Raw genomic sequence first — 20,283 nt, 5'->3', positions numbered from 1 at the left:
TGTCTTTGGTTTTATTATCTGGAGCACTGGTGGTCTGCCATCTTTTTCTTAATTATTGTCTTTTCTCGTATATCATGGTTTTTATAGAGAGCAGGTATGAGCCCGGTCTCTTAGCATATGATATATCAGGTGAAGCTTCCCATGCGGCTTGTTGAATTTTTACAATTATATGTTTGACTGCTTCTTCTATATCTTAATCAGATTTTAGTGTTAGGTTTAAATTTATACTATTTTTTATTATATCTCTGAATGTATTCCAGTTTGTCCGGCTATTGGATAAAACTAGTGGTTTTGTGATGTGGTGCACCTGTGTACTTAGAGTAATAATGAAGGGAGAGTGATCAGATGAGAGATCGAACAAAGGTTGAACTTTCAAATAGTTTAGAGAGATACCTTTGACAATACAGAAGTCGATGAGATCAGGCAATTTTCGTGTGTCGGTTGGCCAGTACGTCGGTTGACCCGTGGATGCCGTTAGTAAATTATTGTTTTGGACACTTTTTAATAATTCTCTACCTCGAGAGGTTATGAGTCTTGATCCCCAATGAAGGTGTTTAGCATTATAATCACCAGCAGCTATGAAGCGATTTCCGAGCTTGTTAAAGTATGTCGTGAAGTGTTCTTCTTTAATAATTTTATTTGGTGGACAGTAAACTGCAGATAGTATAAGCTGGCTATTCCAGTCAGTTATTGAGATAGACGTGGCTTGTAAGTTTACTTCACTATGCTTGATTATTTCATGGTTTGTTTTTGGCTGTTTTTATAATTATAGCAGTGCCTCCTTGGGCTCTTCCTAGAGGGTGTTGAGTTATATATGTTAAGAATTTGGGTATATTGAAGTAGCTTTTGTCTGTCATATGTGCCTCAGATATTAACATAACGTCCAGATCATGCTCTGAAATAAAGGCTTTGACTTCCAGATTATGATTAGTCAGACCATTAGCGTTCCATGTACCAATTTTTAGTTCAGTGTTGAATGCTAAACTTTGTGACCAGTGTCATTAGGATGTCGAACATTTTGTCCATTCTCTCCATCAGTTTTGAGACGACCTGTTCTAAGTTGTTTGTTGGTTGAAATGACATAGGTGGTAGACCTTGTTGTTGTTGAGGTGGGTTAAATTGTTGAGTATTGGAATTTGTGGCTCCTGCAACTTGAGCATAGCTGAGTGTTTGTTGTGGATTCTGCTGAATTGTATCATTTGTTGGCCTCTGTGGTGCTTTTACGCGTAATGGTGGAAATTTACTTTTTTGTATTTCATTGTAAACTGAGCAACCTCTGTAGTTTGCAGGGTGATTTTCTTCGCAGTTTACGCATTGGACTTCATTATTTCTTATTTTTCTTGAACATTCTTTGGTTGAGTGAGCGCCTGTGCATTTGACACAACGGGGGCTTCTATGACAGTATTGACGAGTATGTCCAAAGTGCTGGCATCTTTGACATTGTGGTATCTCTCTTTTCGGGTGGGGAGGTTCTACTTTAACTACGGTGTTAAGTATTTTGGTTATTTGGTACACCTCTTTATTATTTAAATTTGTTTTAAGTTCGATACTAAACAGAGGAAGGCATTCTTTCGTGCCTCTTTGTCTTATGTTCGAGATATTTATGACTGAGTGTCCGAGCTCTGTGAATACCTTTTTTATGTCTTCCATATCAGTAGAGGGGTGCAGGTTTCTAATCATGACTCGGAATCCTCGGTTTTGTTTTAGCTGATAAGTGTGGAACTGCGTTTTTTTTTCGGTTAGTGCTTTAACAGTTTCTTTGTAATGTTCTGCTGTGTCTAGCTGTACTTTAACTTGACTGTTATTCAGGCTTTTTAAGGTGTACTCTTTGGATGCCGTTTTGTCTAATAAATCTTGCAGAGGTTTGATAAATGTTACATGTTGAATGAATATGGGTGGAGGCCTCCTTGATTCTCTGCCAGTTGTTCCGCTATTAGCTTCTTCTTCCGGCTCTTTGTTAGCTTCCTCTTCAGGCTTTTTGTTAGCCTCTTCTTCCGGCTCTTTGTCCAGTGCTGAGAATCTGTTTTCTGTCGCAGCTGGTTTTGTTAGCCAGTATTCTGGCAGAACTGCTTGCTTTTTAATTCGATTGTCAGGACATTCATTGTTTCGTAGACGCTTTTTGTACTGTACTGTCTCCCATACTTCTTGATCTTTTGAAATGCTGGGTTGTATTGATTCAGGTGCTATAATTGGGTTAGACTGTTGTTGATAATTATTTAAAGATTGGGATAATTGTAGTGGGATTGTAGCATAGGCTGTTTGTTGCTAACATACCTTGAGAGAAGCATGGCATGTGCCCTGGTATTTGACTGTAGATCAATGGAGTGTTGGCACCTGGAACGTTTTGGTAGATCGTGTGCTGCATGTGATTTTCCATTTTACGACAATTTCCTGGGTTACTTGGTCTCGTAGATTCATGTCGCAAAATAGTTTTTAGTTCCTGGACTATAAGTCAAATAACACTATTTTGTTGATTTGTACAAACAATTAAAATATCATTAGGTTTTATTTTTATGTTCTAAATCACTTTCACATTAAAGAACGATAAATTAATTTAAAACGATGGTTTTGTTTTTAATTTAAAACACCTATTATCGAAATCAAGTTTTTGCAATTGATAACGGAGAGCCGATAATGACTGTCTCTTTCGAATGTTGAAGAGAGACTGCGGGGTATACTAATACTACGGTAAAAATATTGAAAGTTGGCACGTTTTCATATGGAATAGACGTAACTATGTGTCTGAAAAACAAATTCGACAAAAAGCTGAAATGTCAAAAAAATGGAGATGATCCCTTTTCTTAATGACCGATTCATTCACTTTATTAAAATTTAATGAAAAAGTAAAATATTGTCGCCTGGGATATTTTGCGCACAGTGGCAACGTCGCAAATAAATCGGCCGAGACTTCGATCACCGCTTTTCCTCTTATCTCTTATCGCTCTTATTATTTATTACCTCGTCGATTTGTTTTGGTTAATTCTGTAGTTTTTTTTTGCTTTTAGAATACCACTTTTTGCACTACTGATTAGGTTTTGACTCGTTTTGCACAGTAACTAATTTTGTTTATTTGTTTCTCGATCCAACTTAAGATAAATGGGATTATTTGCAGCCGAAAAATAACATGTTTGTCTAATCAGTACCTTGTTGCCACCATTTCTAATGTTGCCAATTATAAGATTTATTAATCTGTCATTAGAGCTTGTTTTTGGTAAGGGAATTTAAATTTTAGTCGTTCTTCTAGTATTTCCCCAGTATCGTAAATTGCATTAAATAAAATGAAAAATTTAAAGAAAGTTGATATTCACTTCTCAACACTTGATCATTTTATTTTATTATCATTTTTTTCCTAGTATAACATTAATAAATCATGTATGTAGTCATTTACGCACGGCTTTTGCTGTAGATTTTAAAGAACCGCTTAGATTGACATGAAATTTGGCATAATACCTAACATGTCAAATTCAAAAGGTGATTGTGCCGATGTGCGCTTTTGCCCTGGGGGTAAATGTCACCACTTCTAGTGGGTAAAAAATATACCTACGTTCAAGATAAGCCCGGAATTGAATAAACTGACTAATTCTAATATATTTTTTTCTACAGAGTTTTCACTAAGTCAATACTTTTCGAGTTATTTGCGTGTGGATATGTTTATTTTTTAATCAAAAACCACCCTTCTAGACGGTTTTTTGAAAAGCACTAAAAAGTAAGAATTTCATCAAAACAAATATTATTAACAAAGATTTAAAAAAATTATTATTAGCCTATAAAAAATAAAAAAAATATGGTGTATATGTTACCGGCCAAACTAGTATGTCCTAATACGCGATTGAATAAACTAGTTTGGTCTAGGCCAAACTAGCTTATCCTGATATTAACCAATTTATGACCGCAACTATTTTTGTCCAAATATATCAATGATTTTCTCAAGAATGTAATAAAAAATCCAAAGCTTTCAAAATTTACATACACCCGTGATTAGTGACTCGTTCAAGTCCTTTTAACTATAGCCTTTTCAAAAATAAGCACTTTGAACCAATGAAACTTACAGATCAAAGAGTGCGCTGGAATAAGTGTTACCCGCCCTTATTACCTTATTTATTTTAAGCACATAAGCAAAACGCTCGGATAGGTCGATTTTTAAAATAATCATAGTATATTATAGCATCAATGTTTTGAACTTTACGTGATACCTCTTCAGGTGACAGGCGTAACTTTGATTTTTTTTAAATGGGAAAGCACATCATGTGACACCTCATTTAGAAGATTTTGAAGTGCTAATTCAAAAATGTATAATACTTCTATTTGATAGTAGTATAGGCGCAAAATTTATTTTTCTTGAATTCTGAGAAAACTCATAAGTATTTTTGAATAATTATTTAAACGCAGAATGAAAGACTACATTATTACGGAGGGCTAAAAGTCACTTGTACTAAACAAAAAGTTTCTTTTGAATGATATATTTGAAATTAAAAATCAGACTATTTTCTCTTTTTTTCACCCCTGTGACTTATTAAAATAAACATTATAGAAGTTCTTAGGATCTCTCTACTCTCGACCATACTGTAATATTTCATTCTGCGTTTAAGTTTTCCAAAATACTTATTACTTTTCTCAGGATTTGAAAAAAAATGAATGCGTTTAAAAATAGTTCGACGAAATTTTGCGCCTACGCTATCAAATAGGATTAAAGTTTTAATCATTTTCGTAATCAGTATTTCAAAAGCTTTTAAATGAGGTCTCGCATGATGTGCTTTCCCATTTAAAAAAATCAAAATTATGCCTGTCACCTGACGAAGGATGGCGTAAAGTTCGAAACATTGATGCTATAATATACTAGGATTATTTTAAAAATCGACCTGTCCGAGTGTCTTGACCCGTGTTGAGCTGCCCCCCTCCCCACTTGCAAAAATTAAAAAACAAATAGCCCTGATTTATGAGCTATTTATGAGCTTTCATATTCCGCAAACTAAAAATTTTGAGTTCGTTCCACTGAGTAGGAATTTAATACTTTAGTAGGGGGGGGGGGGAGCACTACTTAAAAATAGGAATAATAAATCGGATTTTGCGGCACAATTACGAGCTATTTATGAGCTCTTGAAATTATATAGTTTCGATTTTTGAGCTCATCCCCTTCACCCCCAAACAACCCTTTAATTGATTTAACTTAAGAGAAAAATGCTGAGAAAACTTAAAATATATCGTATTGCGGATATAATTCCTATAGCTTATATACTCTAAGAATAAACTATAAAATCACGTGCATTTCGATTATTGAGCTACAACCCCTTCGCAAGAAAACCACCGTATCTTCCCGGCTTAAGAGAAAGTTGTACTTAAAATGCATTAAGTTAATTATTTCGCGACTACATATCATTTAATAATTTATAAGCTCCCAAATTACACGCATTTAGATAATTAAATTGCAATTTATTTTGTATAGTGCAGTTACTGAAGGTAAAATTCAACGATTACCTTCAATTTCGGTGAACCTTCATCGATTTTCACGAAAATTGGTCAGAGTCAGTGGTTAGAGGATACCTCAAGAAACAAAGGTGACATGGTATCACCTTGCGCCTTTAACCTGAGGTTGGATACCGCCCCTTCTCGGGGGTGAAAATTATTTTATAAAAAATAACTGCACAAATCAATAAAAGAATAAATTAAAAGCAAAATTTATTATATAAAGTTATTAAAGTACAGTCCCTGGCCATATTATTATGACCACCTATGGATTTATACAAAAATCAACTCTTCCACAAGTACGTTTTGTTTAAAATATGATTTTTAAATTTAATCTTGTTATGCAATGTTAATGATATTCATTAACTACAATATATTGAATAATAAATAGCAATAATGTATTTGAAAATATTACATATTTATACTTTTTTAATATATTGTTCAACTTCTGACCTTAATCAGATGGAAAATATTTGGGAGCTTTTAAAACGAGAAATTTCCGATGAAAAGGTCACTAACGAAATTGAATTGATTAAAGGACTAATATATCGTTGAAACCACAATGGCAAATTGAAGCAAACAAAATTTAACTGCATTCAAAGTATGCCAAGCCGGGTACTAGTGGTAAACAAAGTTAGAGGGGATTCAGAAAAATATTAAAAAAATACAAATATATGATATTTTCAAATGGTTTATAGCTGTTTATTATTAAATGTATTATATTTAATAACAAACATCAATAAAACATTTAAAAATATCACATATTTTTATTTTTTCAATATTTTGGTGAGCCCCCTCTAACTTTGATTACCGCTAGTACCCGTCTTGGCATACTTTAAATGCAGTTAAATTTTTTTTGCTTCAATTTGTCATTGTGGTTTCAACGATATATTAGTCCTTTAATCAAAACAATTTCGTTAGTGACCTTTTCATCGGAAATTTCTCGTTTTAAAAGCTTCCAAATATTTTCTATCCGATTAAGGTCAGAAGTTGAACAGAATATTAAAAAAATATAAATATGTAATATTTTCAAATATTTTGTTGCTGTTTATTATTAAATATATCATAGTTAATGCATAACATTAACATTGCATAACAAAATTAAATTTGAAATCATATTTTAAACAAAACATACCTAGTGGAATAGTTGATTTTTGTAAAAATTCATAGGTGGTCATAATAATATGGCCAGGGACTGTAAGTGAATACTTTTTAAGTTATTAAAGATCAAGAATTTTAATTATTCGTGAAAAAAATGCATGTTTTGAAGCGGTTTTTCGTAAATCACTGAAAAACTGTTTTTACAAAAAAGTTAATAGTAGTTTAATTCGTATAGCTTATATTCTAAGAATAAACTCTTATATCACGCGCCTTTCGATTATAGAGCTACAACCCCTTCGCAAGAAAAGCATCCCATATTCCCGGCTTAAGAGAGAATTGTACTTAAAATAATTTAAATTAATTATCTGGCGACTACATATCGTTTAATAATTTATGAGCTCGGAAAACATACGCATCTCAATTATTGAATTGCCATTTTCTTTCTATAGCGCAGTCACTGAAGGTAAAAACCAACTACGACCTTCGATTTCGGTAAATCTCCATTAGTTTTCACGAATTGACAATAACAACTTGCGGTTTTAGCCTGGAGTATATGTCACCCCTTCTCGGGGGTGAAAATTACTTTATTAAAAATAACCACACAAATCGAGGAAGGACAAATTTTAAGCAAAATTTGTTATATAATGTTATTAAAATAAATCAATATTTTTGAGTTATTAAAGATCAAATATTTTAATTTTTGTGAAAGAAAATGCATGCTTTAAAGCGATTTTTCATAAATAACTCAAAAACTGTAAGCTTTCACAAAAAAGTTTTCATCACTAAAATTGAAGCTTATAAAAAATATAATAAATTGCTTACTTGAAAAACCCTTTAATGTTAATTTAAAGAAAGTTATTGGTAATTTAATGTATATTTTTTTCTGCCACTGTTCAAATCTAAGGATTCAAGCTTAAATAACGGGAAAGAGATGCGTTTTTTATAACATTTAGGTACTAAATACTTGTCAAAGTACTTAGAAATACCTATCAAAAATGAGCTCCAGAAAAAGTTAATAGCATCAAAATTTATACTTATAAAGTGTACACCTATAAAACTCGACCGATACCTCGACACCGTAAGGTACAAGAGGACGGCTTAAATAAGTAAGTAAGTAAGTAAGCTATAAAACTGTATTACATTTAATCTTTCAAGTACTTTATTTTTTTAGATCATATTTAAAATAATAACTCCACCAATACTCGATTGACGTAAAAAATGATAGATAACCAAATTTTTTTTTTTTTTTATTAGCAAAGATTTTACTTGTCTTTAGATTTATGTATGAATCAAAATAACGAAGATAGAAACGTATAAGCCTAAATTTTACTACGAGAACAATGTAACTGGAGCCCTTTAACCTATTATCATTACCCCTCTACAATTTATCAATCAGCGCTATTATCCTAAAAAATAAAGTATTTGAAAGATTAAGCCGGTACTTTATGTCTCGGTTGACAGCCGGTTAGTTAACCGGAGTTTAATCGGGACCTCTTTAGGGTCTCTTGCGTTGTAATAAATGCAATTAAAAGTATTATTATGATTATAAATAAGAATAATAATAATACTTATAATTTTATTTATTACAATGCAAGAGACCCTAAAGAGTTCACGATTAAACCCCGGTGAACTAACCGGCTCTTAATCGAGACATAAAGTATCGGGCCTAAATGTAATACAGTTTTATAGCTCTTGAAATTACCTTTAAAATAGTTGGATGTGCCTGATATCATAAAAAGTAACAGAGTGATTAAAAAATAATTAATTTTTTTTGTAAAAGTTTTTGGAGTATAAATTTTGATGCTATCAACTTTTTCTGGAGCTCATTTGATAGGTATTTCTAAGTACTTTGACTTTTTTGTACAAACATTTAGTAAATGTTATAAATTGCATCTCTTTCCCGTTATTTAACCTTGAATCCTTAGATTTGAATAGTCGCAGAAACAACTATATACATTTAATTACCTATAACTTACTTTAAAAAAGAGTTTTTCAAGTCAGCAATTTATTATATTCTTTATTAGCTTTAATTTTAGTGATGAAAATTTTTTGTAAAAACTTACAGTTTTTAAGTTACTTTAAAGCATGCATTTTCTTTCACAAAAATTAAAATATTTGATATTTAATAACTCAAAAAGTATTGATTTATTTTAATAACATTATATAACAAATTTTGCTTAGAATTTGTCCCTCTCTTGATTTGTGGGGTTATTTTTAATAAAGTAATTTTCACCCCCGAGAAGGGGTAACATATACCCCCGGCTAAGTTGTTATTGTTAATTTTGCTTCTTGAGGTATCCTCTATCCGCTGCCGCTCACCAATTTTCGTGAAAATGAATGGAGATTTACCGAAATCGAAGATCATAGTTGATTTTTACCTTCAGTGACTGCACTATAGAAAGAAAATGGCAATTCAATAATTGAGATGTGTATATTTTGCGAGCTCATAAATTATTAAACGATATGTAATCGCGAAATAATTTAAATTATTTTTTCTAAACCGTGTCAAAAATGCAATTTTTAGCACTCCATACGAGCGTTAAAAATGCTACTTTAAGACACTAGTGTTTTAAAAAAATTTTAATGCAGTGCAGTTCGTATTGACCGTATACAGGGTGAGTCATGAGGAACTTTACATACTCCTACCTCGTATAGAGGCTCCTATGGGGAATAACAAATGACCATTAAAAAGTGTCTGCTCCCATTGTTTAATAATATACAGGGCAAGTTTCGCATTTTGACAGAAAATTGTATTCGTCATAATTTTTGAACGGTTAGGTCGATGTGTCTCTTATTTTGGTCAATCGTTACACTATTACCACGTAATCAACTGATTTATTCAAACTAGAAAAAAAAAGGTCCGTCTTTAAAAAATTTGTTCGTTTGGGTCTTAGAAAAAATTTCACCCTATATACGCTTTTTGAAAACTCTAATATGAATTTAACAAATAAGACAAATAGGCAATTAAAATGGCATATTTATTTTTCCCCCCACGATTACTTAATTTTTTAGAAAAAAATCAAATTTGTCTATGAATTAAAAGTTTGCTAAAGTGAACCATAGACATAAAAAAATACCTTGTATTAAAAAAATTATTTTTTAAGCAAATATTTAATTTATGTTACCACCCAATCATCTGATTTATTCAAACTAGACAAAAATCAGGTCCGGCTTTAAAAAATTAGTTCGTTTGGGTCTTGAAAAAATTTCACCCTATATACGCTTTTTGAAAACTCTAATATGAATTTTACAAATTAGACAAATAGACAAATTAGACAAACTAGAAAAAAATCAGGTCTGGCTTTAAAAAAATTGTTCGTTTGAGTCTTAGAAAAAATTTCAGCCTGTATACGCTTTTTAAAAACTTTAATATGAATTTTACAAATTAGATAAATAGGCAATTAAAATGACATATTTATTTTTTCCCCACACGATTACGTAATTTTTTATAAAAAAATCAAATTTAACTATGAATAATTAAAAGTTTGGTAAAGTGAACCATAGATTAAAAAAAATTAACTTTTACTACAAAAATTATTTTTTTTTGGAACAAATATTTAATTTATGTTACCACCCAATCAACTGATTTATACAAACTAGAAAAAAATCAGGCGCAGATTTACAAAATTAGTTTGTTTTGGTTTTAGAAAAAATTTCACCCTGTATACGCTTTTTGAAAACTTTAATATGAATTTTACAAATTAGACAAATAAGCAATTAAAATGGCATATTTATTTTTTTTCCCCACACGATTATTTAATTTTTTAAAATAAAAATGTATACCATTTTTATTCACTTATAACTTAATATTTTGAAAATGAAAAAAAAATGAAATCACGGTTTAACTCGCTACAACTCTGTTTCATTTTAATATTTTTTTTTCTAAAATTTTTGTTGTATTTGAAAATTGTTGTAGACTTTCAGTCTTCTTCTCGTAAAAGTTATGAATTTTTAAAAGTAAAATGTGCAGATTCGTGAATTGCAAAGTTAAATCGCAAAAATTAAGTAAAAAAATTTAAAATTTATCTACAGTAGAGCGTCGATAATCCGAACCCTTGTAATCCTAACGATCTCTAATCCGAACGCAAAAAAATTATAAAATTAAAAAATATGATCGCCGACCGAATTTTTGGATTTAATAATATGATAATATGGGCAAAATATGACCGCGGATTTTTGTTTTGTTTATGCAGAAATCCATACAATATATTTGTTTACTATGCAGGTATTTTATTCCTTGTAACTAAAACGTATGTACATATGTACATAATATGTACTATGTTTATGAGCTTTGTATGCATTTTGAACATATGTTCGATAATCCGAACAATTTGATAATCCGAACTACCTCTGTACCAATTAGTTCGGATTATCGACACTCTACTGTATTTGATCACGTCTATGTTAAACTGTAGAGCCCAAAGGGAAGTGTTATGGGGAGTTTTAGATCTAGACGTGTTATGGAAAAAAAATGGTAATACTTTAAATTTTAAGAAAAACGTTGTTTAATTTTTTTTATTTTTATGGTAAAATTGCGATTTTGACAAAATTGATTTTTTAATAAAAAATTAAGTAATTGTGTTGGGAAAAAATAAATAAGCCATTTTAATTGCCTATTTGTCTAATTTGTAAAATTCATATTAGAGTTTTCAAAAAGCGTATATAGGGTGAAATTTTTTCTAAGATCCAAACGAAATAATTTTTTAAAGCCGGACCTGATTTTTTCTAGTTTGAAAAAATCAGTTGATTGGGTGGTAACATAAATTAAATATTTGTTTAAAAAAAATAATTTTCTTAATAAAAGTTATATTTCTTAAATCTATGGTTCACTTTACCACACTTTTAATTCATAGTCAAATTTGATTTTTTTCTAACAAATTAAGTAATCGTGTGGGGAAAAAATAAATATGCCATTTTAATTGCCTATTTGTTCAATTTGTAAAATTCATATTAGAGTTTTCAAGAAGCGTATACAGGGTGAAATTTTTTCTAAGACCCAAACAAACAAATTTTTTAAAGCCGGACCTGAATTTTTTCTAGTTTGAATAAATCAGTTGATTAGGTGGTAAAAGTGTAACGATTTACCAAAATAAGAGACACATCGATCTGACCGTTCAAAAATTATGACGAATACAAATTTCTGTCAAAATGCGAAACTCGCCCTGTATATTATTAAACAATGGGAGCAGACACTTTTTAATGGTCATTTGTTATTCCCCATAGGGGCCTCTATACGAGGTAGGAGTATGTACAGTTCCTCATGACTCACCCTGTATGCAATTTTGATGTAATATCAAAAAAATATAAAATTGGAATGTCAGTTAAGTTCAAGTAAAAGTTTTTGTAGATATTGTCCTGTAATTACGTTTGTAGAAAAAATATTGTATGATATGCCTGTTAAAAAGTACATTTTTAAGGAACTCATGTGAATTGCAGAACTCGCTTTTGCTCATTCCGCAAACTTTCACATGCGTGCCTTAAACGTGTACTTTCAACACTTATATCATAAATAACTATTAAGTACAACTTTCTCTTAAACCGGGAATATGGGATGGTTTTCTTTCGAAGGGGTTGTAGCTCAATAATCGAAAGGCGCGTGATTTAAGAGTTTATTCTTAGAATATAAGCTCTACGCATTAAACTACTATTAACTTTTTTGTAAAAACAGTTTTTCAGTGATTTACGAAAAACCGCTTCAAAACATGCATTTTTTTTCACGAATAATTAAAATTTTTTATCTTTAATAACTTAAAAAGTATTGACTTATTTTAATAACTTTATGTAATAAATTTTGCCTATAATTTGTTCTTTTATAGATTTGCACAGTTATTTTTTATAAAATAATTTTCACCCCCGAGAAGGGGCGGCATCCACCCTAAGGGTAAAGGCGCAAGGTGGTACCATGTCACCTTTGTTTCTTGAGGTATCCTCTAACCACTGACCAATTTTCGTGAAAATCGATGAAGGTTCACCGAAATTGAAGTTAATCGTTGATTTTTACCTTCAGTGGCTGCACTATACAAAATAAATTGCAATTTACTGATCTAAATGCGCGTAATTTGGGAGCATATAAATTATTAAATGATATGTATTCGCCAAATAATTAATTTAATGCATTTTAAGTTCAACTCTTTCTTAAGCCTGGAAGATACGGTAGTTTTCTTGCGAAGGGGTTGTAGCTCAATAATCGAAATGCACGTGATTTAATAGTTTATTCTTAGAGTATATAAGCTATAGGAATTATATCCGCAATACGATATCTTTTAAGTTTTCTTAGCATTTTTCTCTTAAGTTAAATCAATTAAAGGGTTGTTTGGGGGTGAAGGGGATCAGCTCAGGAATCGATACTATATCATTTCAAGAGCTCATAAATAGCTCGTAATTGTGCCGCAAAAACCGATTCAATATTCCTATTTTTAAGTAGTGGTAATTACCAATAAAATATTAAATTCTTGCTCAGCGGAACGAGCTCAAAATTTTTAGTTTGCGGAATATGAAAGCTCATAAATAGCTCATAAATCAGGGCTATTTTTTTTAATTATTGCAAGTGGGGGTGGGGGCAGCTCAACACGGGTAGCGTCTTGCTTATGTGCTAAAAATAAATAAGTTAATAAGTTGGGGTAACACTTATTCCAGCGCACTGTATAAACAATACGTAAATAATGTAACTTGTAAAGCGGTTACTATTAATGTAATTTGGGATGATGATTAGGGGGTGATTTTTTTTAACAAAAAAAAGGGACAACCATTATTTTGAGCGTAACCAAATTAAACATTTTAAAAAGTTGTAGTGAGCTTTCCTCGAAAAGCGCTTGATTTATTGGTTATTTCACGTTGAAATATTCGGTTTGGAATTTGACGAATAAGAACCTACTTTTTATTAACCACAACTCTGCTTCCGGCAGGTCTACAGACTTCATATACACCATTTTTTAAATTTTTCTATAAGCTATATTTTTGCCAGCAATATATTTTTTTATCAAATACTTCTTGAGTTATTTGCGAAAATCCGTTTAAAACGTGTTTTTTTGTTGTGTAATGAACATATTTACTAGCAAATAACTCTAAAAGTATTGTATTAGTGAAAAAAATCTATAGAACAAAAATTGCTTAGAATTAGTGAGTTATTTTAATTATTTTTTGAACTTTGAACGTATATTTTTTCACCCACAAGAAAGGGTAAAACGCACCCTGAGGGCAATATCACACGTCGGCACAATATCACTTTTTTCTTTGACATATTATGCGTTGTGAATGTGTACGCCAAATTTCATGTCAATCCAAGAGTTTCTTTAAAATTTGGAGGTTTTGCAATAGTTTACCGTGAGTAAATGGACTAATGTGCCTGCTAATCACTACTATTGATAAAGTTCTTTACGGGTTATCCAAATTCGCAAGGACATTTTATAATCATATAAATAAAAACTATCAATAAATATTTTTTAATTGATGTTGTATGTAGTTATTTTTGTGATTAGTGAAGAAATATTCGTATTCCAAATTAAGGTGAATTATGTTGAGAAATATTTTAAAAGGTTTTATTAATGTGCCAAAGTCGGAATTTAATTTGGCAAGATTTAGTTCTTTTAGGACCTTGAACCAGAAAGAGAATCAGCAACAAAAGGAAAATGTTAGGTCTGTGTGCAATTTTTAAATTATTTAATAAACTTCTATTTTTGGTGCCATATGAAATGAGGACATCATCTGTTTCTCTGAATCGTCGCCTCAAAGCAACAATAGGATATGTACAGAAAATGACTTTTGTGATATCCATGTCAAATGATTCGAAATAAACCCTTCTGTTGAGTGTAACACTAAGATAAATAAAAAGTGAAATACTTTTTTCATAATATTATATCCTATTATTTTCATAATATTATTCCTTGTGTAGCTTAATTCCTTTTAGCCCAAATTCTATAATGCAACATTAAGACAAGATACATATCATACCATCATATTTTGTCGTTTACCCATTTTGGTCATCAATATTAATGCAAAGTTATCTTACGCACATATCCTACTGTTGCCTTGCAGTTATTGCTAAGTTCCAATTATGTCTGTGTTTGTATCATCCAGCTTGCGGTCACAATTTTATCTTCAGTAATTTAAACAATAGTTCTATTACATTGATGTTAAAAGGTGTATGTTAGAAATAAGCTTAATTCATGATAAATTCCCCTTTAGAAATTTCGGGCTGATTTAAGAAGATGCAATAAGTTTTTACTTTCACAACTTTCAGCATCCGCTATTACCAAAACTGATTCTGATGCTGTTTTCATTTTATTTTGTTTATTATCTTGTCAAATTTTTAAACTTTTGGAAAACAAGTATGTTCATGTTATAATTTATATAATAACATGTTTGAACAACAAAATTTTTTTGTTTTTTGTATTGAAATGTGTAAAATTTTAAACAAAACTTTAGTGCAATACAAGTTTTATGCACTTTTTTATGAACTAATATAAATTGTTATGTGACGCATATAAAGTTAGGTAATCAAACAAAATTCCATGTAAATCCATTCAAATATAAAAAAGTAATTAATTACTGAAGTTTCGTAAAATTTTCAATTGCGTTTTTCTCGAAACTACATTATTTTACATATCCTACTGTTGCTTTAAGGCGACGGAATATCTGTACCATGTATCCTTAAAGCACATATACACAAATATTGAAGATGTGCAGAGACTATTTAGTATGGTATAACTAGACATCAAAAGTGAAAGTTATCCTCCAACACCAAATTATTCTATATGGTCCACATAATATTCAGAAAAAAGTCACACCATTTTGTGCGTCGGGTTTGGGGGAAGAGGGGGGAGAAATCGGTAAATTCGTAATTTTTTACGTATTTAGTCAATATTTCTAAAACTATGCGGTTTAGCATGAACCACCTTCTATAAAAAACTGTTCTACATTAAATTTTAAACAAAAAGGCCCTATGCATAATCCTTCTAAAATGAACGGTTCCAAAGTTGAGGTAAGTATAATTGGTCCAAAAAAGACTTAACCCAGACATCCAAATAAAAGTTTTTCTCCAACACCAAATTATTTTACATGCTCCACATATTGTTCAGTAAAAAGTTACATCATTTTGAGCGGCCGGTTTGGGGGGGGGGGGGAGAGATGAGGGAGAAGTCGGTAAGTTAGTAGTTTTTTAAGTTTTTTGTCAATCTTGCTAAAAATATGCTTTAGCGTAAAAACAGTAAACAGTGTTCTATACAAAAATGTTCTACATACAATTTAAAACAAAAAAAGTTCTATACCTACATAATTGTTATAAAATCAACGGTTCCAGAGTTACGAAGGGTGAAAAGTTTAGGTTTTCGATACTTTTTATATTTTTTGGGCAATTTATAATATTATTACTGATGAAAGAAATTTTATTTAACAGGATTGTGTTTTGTAAATAAAATTTGCTATTTCAGTGGCCGATGGTATGTTAGTGATGTGATAAGTCCTTGAATAATCGTCAACCTCACCACCCAAAATCATCATCAATTGCCCAAAAAATATAAAAAGTATAGAAAACTTCCACTTTCCTCCCTCTGTAACTCTGGAACGGCTGATTTCATAACAATTATGTACAGGACCTTTTTTGTTTTAAATTTTATGAAGCGCATTTTTGTATGGAACATTGTTTACGCTAAAGCATAGTTTTAGAAATATTGACGAAAAACGTAAAAAAACTACTAATTTACCGACTTCTCCCCGATCTCCCCCCCCCCCACCCCAAACTGGACGCTCAAAATGGTGTGACTTTTTTCTGAACATTATGTGGACCATATTTATAGGACAATTTGGTGTTTGAGGATAACTTTTACTTTGGATGTCTGGGTTATGCCATTTATTGGATCAATTATATCATACTAATTGCAGATTTTAAAATAAATCTGGCCTGTTTCAGAATCATCTTCCAATCCTTCTTATCTTCGTCTTGGTTTTACAATTTCGTACTCTAAATACTCTTATGCCGTCTTTCACCTGGACCTTAAATCGTGCTCTGGGCCTACCTCTTCTCCTCACTCTATCCTGTCTCATTCATTCTTTCTAAGTGACATAGCCACCGCAGCATTTTTATTTTGATAGACCTACCAATACGAGGCTCACTATAAGGTGGTAAAGCTCAAAATTATAGCGTCTACTCCATAATCCGTTTTTCTGCACGTCTTTTAGGGCTGTTTCACATTATAAGATTTTGGGCGAGGGTTTTTTCGTGCGGTAGTTTTGACGCACCTATTGCTGTGTTGTTTGGTATATTATTTTTCTTTACACTTTGTGGCTGAGGTAGATATATTATGATACGAAGTCTGATATGTATCATTACGATGTATCATTACAAATGGGTATTTTTTGTCCATACTTTTGTCCTAATGTACTGTAATGCGTATTTAATTCATTTTCAATTTCTATTTTTTCAGTTGTTATTATTTTTTATGTTTTTAATTAAAAGTCTTAATTTGTTTTTACAATCGTTGTTCTACTAAATTATTTGTGGGATCTTGGAGTAGCTCATCTAATTATATCATACACTCTATGTAATAAACTATTCTAAATGGGAAATAAGCCACAATTGAACTAAAAAAATTATTTTATTAACGTTTTGACATCCGATTTGAGCGTAGAAACATTAATATAATTATTTTTTTTAGTTAAATTCCCAGCAAACAGGTTTGAGCCCAGTTACGTGATGATTACGTTAAATTTACGGCAAATTTCAACGAATACGTAACTCGGTGATTTATGACGGGAAAAAAACGTATTTTATTGCCAAATCATTCACCTATATATTAGTGCTTCCTTTATACATGTTTGACATTAAAATAATATAAAATCATAATGACGAATATAGTACATGTTTTTTATAATAGGTGTGAATGTCGGTTACATCGCAAAGGTACGTTTATTTCACGTAATAATCACGAAATAGAAATAACTTCCTTTGGTTAAATTTTGAGAAATATTTTGGAAAACAAAATTTTACGACGGTGTTGGTTAAATAGGTATCGCTTGAATTTTACTGACTGCATTTTATGGACGTCGAAAAATTAGATGTATTTCACGTAAAAGTAATGTAAATAATACCAATATTTAAAAAAAAGTTGATGATTTCGCTTTTAAAATCATTTAGCATAACTATTTCAGTCCAACCTTGATTTGATTTTTGCTATTTTTTTCTTTAAAAATATTACAGGAGCTAAAATGATGTTGAGTCTAATTTTCAAATCGCGCGCGGTGATGACGTACTACCAAGCCTTTCTCCTCTTTTAAATACTATTACGTGACCACGGTACGTGACTAACATAGTTGGTTTGAAATCTAAATTAATCGATTTATCGAATAATAGATACGATTCAATAGAATTACTTTTTATATTATTCTAGTATTGAACTAGATTTTTAGTAAGGCCGATAGTGGAAGAAATTTAGAAACAAAAAGAAAATAGGTAATACTAATTTAAAGTAAGTAGAATAGTTTAACTGTAATTTAAAAATAATCGATTTTTATAATTGATGTGATCATAACCTCTAATATCAGCTTCTCACATTTCTCACAACAAAAAGTGAAACGTGAAGAGCTTTATTTCCCTCGTTTTATTTTAGGCGAGTTTATTTATAATAAAGTCTTTCTTATTAACGTTTACCTCACTGCTCGAGGGTTGAAGTGCCGATGTTGCAATTAAAAAAAAACAAGAAAGTGTCGAAGTGTCCTCCTCGAAATAAAAAGTGACCTGTGTTGTGTTTTGTGTTGGAAAATTTTTTAATGTGTCTTTAGGTCGGTACCATTTTTGGTTCATTATCTTGTATAATAATTATACAAGACAAATGTTTTAAAGTCTCGAAATTCTACTAAATAAATACATTGTTAATACTTTATATGCTTGTTTTATTTATCTAATATGAGGATAATAATTAGGTGATTCATAAGTTAATTAAGGTCGAATTATTTACGTGAACCGAGGACGTATCTTTCACGTGAATACTAATATATACATTCCCTAAAAGATACGTTAATCAACACGTATTTGCAACTTGAATTTCCCGAAACATTTTATTGCTATTTAAGGTAAATAACACGTCTATTGAAGACGAGTTATTCACGTAATTTAAAGACGTATTTTCAATGTGACATTCCAACCAAATTTTCACGTGAAATTCACGTAAGCAATTTACGTATATTGGTGACAAATAATGTATCCAAAATTCACGTAATTATCACGTAGGTGTGTTTGCTGGGTTGTTGCTTATTTCCCATTTAGAATAGTTTATTACAAAAATTCCACAAGGAAACAGCTTCAGACCAACATTACAATCTATGTTTTTCATGTACAAAATTTAAAAGACCCTCTGTCATCCACTCATTTTTAAATGTTGTTCCCCTCGTTTTAAATGTTGCTTTTAGATAATTTCACACAAGACATGACCGCCGACCTACTCCAGTCTTCACCGAGTCGTTTACCCTATAAAACTAAATATAATTTCGTAGAATAAAAGGTATAGTTATATAATATGGAACGAAATCAAATTATAGCGTTGTGATGACTTTATCGCCGAAGAAAGAGAAATAAGAGGAACCGAATTCATTGGGTCCATCCTATTAACGCAAAAAGATACGATTTATATACCTATTTTTATATTCACACATATTGATGGAACACCCTGTATTTACTCAACGTTAATTGCAACCATGTAAAATAAGGTTTATTATAATATACTTAGCAGTTTTAATTATTGTTGTTATCAGTAACATATATAAATCATTTTATCTACTCTATGTCATATTATGTTTTTAGTTTGTGAAAAATGTCATTATCGATAACAGTGCGTGAAGGGTTTAAAGTGTGGTGCGTAAAGTAACAATGTATTTTAAATGGGATTTACTTTTTCGCACTGTTTTTTGGCACACTTTCATATATTAATCACATATCCTTAACTTTCGCGTTGTAATGGTGATGACATAATGAGCACTAAATTACAATAAAAGTTTTGACAGTTTTGTGGTTTGAAAGAAGTTAGAATTTTTAAATGTCAAAGTTCTAAAAATTGTAAAATAGAAATGAATTCCAGTGACAAAGAGTTACAGTTTTTTTTATTTGTTTATCGTAGATAAAATACTCGTATGAAACTGTGCGTGAAGCGTCTAGTCCGAATTGCGTTCCGTTTCTTGGGCCTTGTCGAATTGCGTCCCAAATATTTTGCTTACCTGGCCACCGATAACGTCTAGCCCGAATTGCGTTTCATTTCCTAATTAGCCAACCCAATTGCGGTAAGAGGATAGCTTAATAAATATTAGGCAAGCAGGGAAATATAATAACCGTATTATCAACTAAAAGTTTATTTTTATATAATATATTATATTAAAAAGCACCGAATTTATAACTAACACATTTAACGAAATTGTATCTTGAAATTTGGAGAAATTTCACCCCTGTATACTGGTTAATTTTCTGTTCGAGAAAAATATATTTGCTGGAGGTAGCTTTATTTACATTTCTAGAAATATTTTGTTTAACAGAATTTATTTTTATATAAGAATCGGTTTGAATGCGCTTTAATGTTTCAACAAACAAAAAAATATTAGGTTGTGGAGACAAACAATAATTTTTAAATTTTGAATGCAATCCCTCACAAGAATTAGTTGTTCTATATATAGATGCGCTATTCTTTGCCCAAATTTGTGAAGGAAATGTGGAGTCCTCTTCGATATACGTTTCAACTA

The 20,283-nt window shown here is 30.9% G+C and overlaps 1 protein-coding gene across 1 annotated transcript in view; it reads left to right on the top strand.

Moving 5' to 3' along the window:
* The first annotated feature begins 14,011 nt into the window (after positions 1-14,011).
* LOC126881605 (farnesyl pyrophosphate synthase-like) overlaps positions 14,012-20,283 on the top strand; it is a 34,527-nt gene continuing 28,255 nt past the window's right edge. Inside the window, exon 1 of the mRNA XM_050645966.1 lies at positions 14,012-14,199. Within this exon, the coding sequence (XP_050501923.1) occupies positions 14,078-14,199 (122 nt within the window). The 5' untranslated portion in view covers positions 14,012-14,077. The remainder of the gene's footprint in view (positions 14,200-20,283) is intronic.

The sequence above is a fragment of the Diabrotica virgifera genome, chromosome 3 (assembly GCF_917563875.1).
Source record: "Diabrotica virgifera virgifera chromosome 3, PGI_DIABVI_V3a".
NCBI classification, from domain to species: domain Eukaryota; kingdom Metazoa; phylum Arthropoda; class Insecta; order Coleoptera; family Chrysomelidae; genus Diabrotica; species Diabrotica virgifera.
The sequence above is the reverse complement of the archived record's forward strand: the minus strand, read 5'-3'. Positions and strand labels throughout refer to the sequence as shown.